The sequence below is a fragment of the Carlito syrichta genome, unplaced genomic scaffold, assembly GCF_000164805.1.
Source record: "Carlito syrichta isolate Samal-C Ts95f unplaced genomic scaffold, Tarsius_syrichta-2.0.1 Scaffold117854, whole genome shotgun sequence".
Classification (NCBI taxonomy): domain Eukaryota; kingdom Metazoa; phylum Chordata; class Mammalia; order Primates; family Tarsiidae; genus Carlito; species Carlito syrichta.
Genome location: NW_007061950.1, coordinates 66,644 through 68,221, shown reverse-complemented (window position 1 = coordinate 68,221; position 1,578 = coordinate 66,644). Strand labels below are relative to the sequence as shown.

Sequence of the window (1,578 nt, the reverse complement as noted above, 5' to 3'; positions counted from 1 at the left end):
TCATGGTCACCCCTGCATCTACCTATTGGACTCCAGGGATCCTTCTTCCTCAGTCTTTCAAGTAGCTGGAACTACAGGCACGCGCTGCCATACACAGCTAATTTTTTTTTATTGTAGACATGAGTGCTCACCAAATTGCCTAGGCTGGTCTCAAACCTGCGGCCTCAGGCAATTCACTCGCCTCGGCCTCCCAAAGTGCTGGGATTACAGGCTGAGCCAGGAGACCATCCAGGAGTTCTTTACATAGCTGGATACTAGACACTTATCAGTTATACAACTTGTAAATATTTTCTCCAATTCTGTGAGTTCTTTTTTACTTTCTTGATAGGGTCCCTTCATGCAAAAAGTTTTAAATGTTTATGAAATCCTCTTTATTTTTTTCCTTTTGTTTCTCTTGGTGTAATAACTAGAAAAAACATTACCAAATCCAAGGTTATAAAACTTTATTTCCATATGTCTCAGAGTTTTCACTCCAGTATTTAGTTATTTGATATGTTTTCAGTTAATTTTTGTAAATGATATGAAGTAAGGGGTCAGATTTATTACTTTACATGTAGACATCCAACCATTTGACATCTGGACTAATACAAGTAGCGTGTGTTAATTTGTACTACATTTTTATAAGTCCTGTATTTTACGCGGCAAAGTGTTCTTTTAATGGTTAATTTAGAATGTTAGATGTGTGGTAACAACCAAGAAATGTAATATATAAAAATTAATGCCACATTGAGCATCCAGATTTTTATTATCAATATTAGTATGATAAGAAAAATTTATAAGCAACTATGTGACAATGTAAATCACATGGAAGGGTCAGAATAAAATTACATGGCACTTTCACTCTCCATCCAGCGCAGCGCCCGGCGCGCTTCCTGCCATCGCCCACCCGCCATCACCCTCCCACCCTGCAGCACCATGGATGTCAAGGTCATCGTCATGCTGGCCCTCGTGCTGGCTGCGCTTTGCCTCAGAGATGGAAAGCCTGTCAGCCTGAGCTACGGATGTCCATGCCAATTTTTTGAAAGCCAAGTTGCCAGAGTCCATGTCAAGTGCCTCAAAATCCTCAACACCCCAAACCACGCCCTTCAGATTGTGGCAAGACTGAAGAACAACAACAGACAAGTGTGCATTGACTTGGAATTCAAGTGAATTCAGGAATAACTGGAGAAAGCTTTAAACAAGAGGCTCAAGATGTGAGAGGTGGATGCATTGCCAAGGGCTTTGTTTTGCACACTTTGCCTTACCTTCACTTTTTGATTACGTAGCAAAATATGTGGTGTTTATTTTTCATTCAGTCTAATTTTCCAATGTCAAGGGTAACACACAGAAACTTAGACGAAAGCCATTATTTTGTTATATCTGCTTTATTATAATATCTTTCCCATGGAGCCCCTCCTCTGACTGGGGTTCCTGAGTTTTGTATCTCTCTAAGCTGCACAAGCTGGGAACCAAGACTGAGGGGGTCTTGCCCACCTGATCATGCCCTAGGACGGAGGGCCGCCAGGAGGGCCTAATGGGGTGTCAGAACCAGTCATCTTGGGCAAAGCATAGTGAAGGTTGCCCTCTGCAGTATGGGGT

At 41.9% G+C, this 1,578-nt stretch overlaps 1 protein-coding gene across 1 annotated transcript; it reads left to right on the top strand.

The window, feature by feature from the left end:
* Nucleotides 1-915: 915 nt before the first annotated feature.
* Nucleotides 916-1,149, top strand: LOC103277206 (stromal cell-derived factor 1-like). Its single transcript, XM_008074624.2, has one exon. It carries the CDS (start codon nt 916-918, stop codon nt 1,147-1,149), a length of 234 nt encoding a protein of 77 aa, XP_008072815.2.
* Nucleotides 1,150-1,578: the final 429 nt, after the last annotated feature.

Coding starts and splice junctions, on each gene's coding strand:
- LOC103277206 (XM_008074624.2), top strand. CDS start 916: ATGGATGTCAAGGTCATCGTCATGCTGGCCCTCGTGCTGGCTGCGCTT.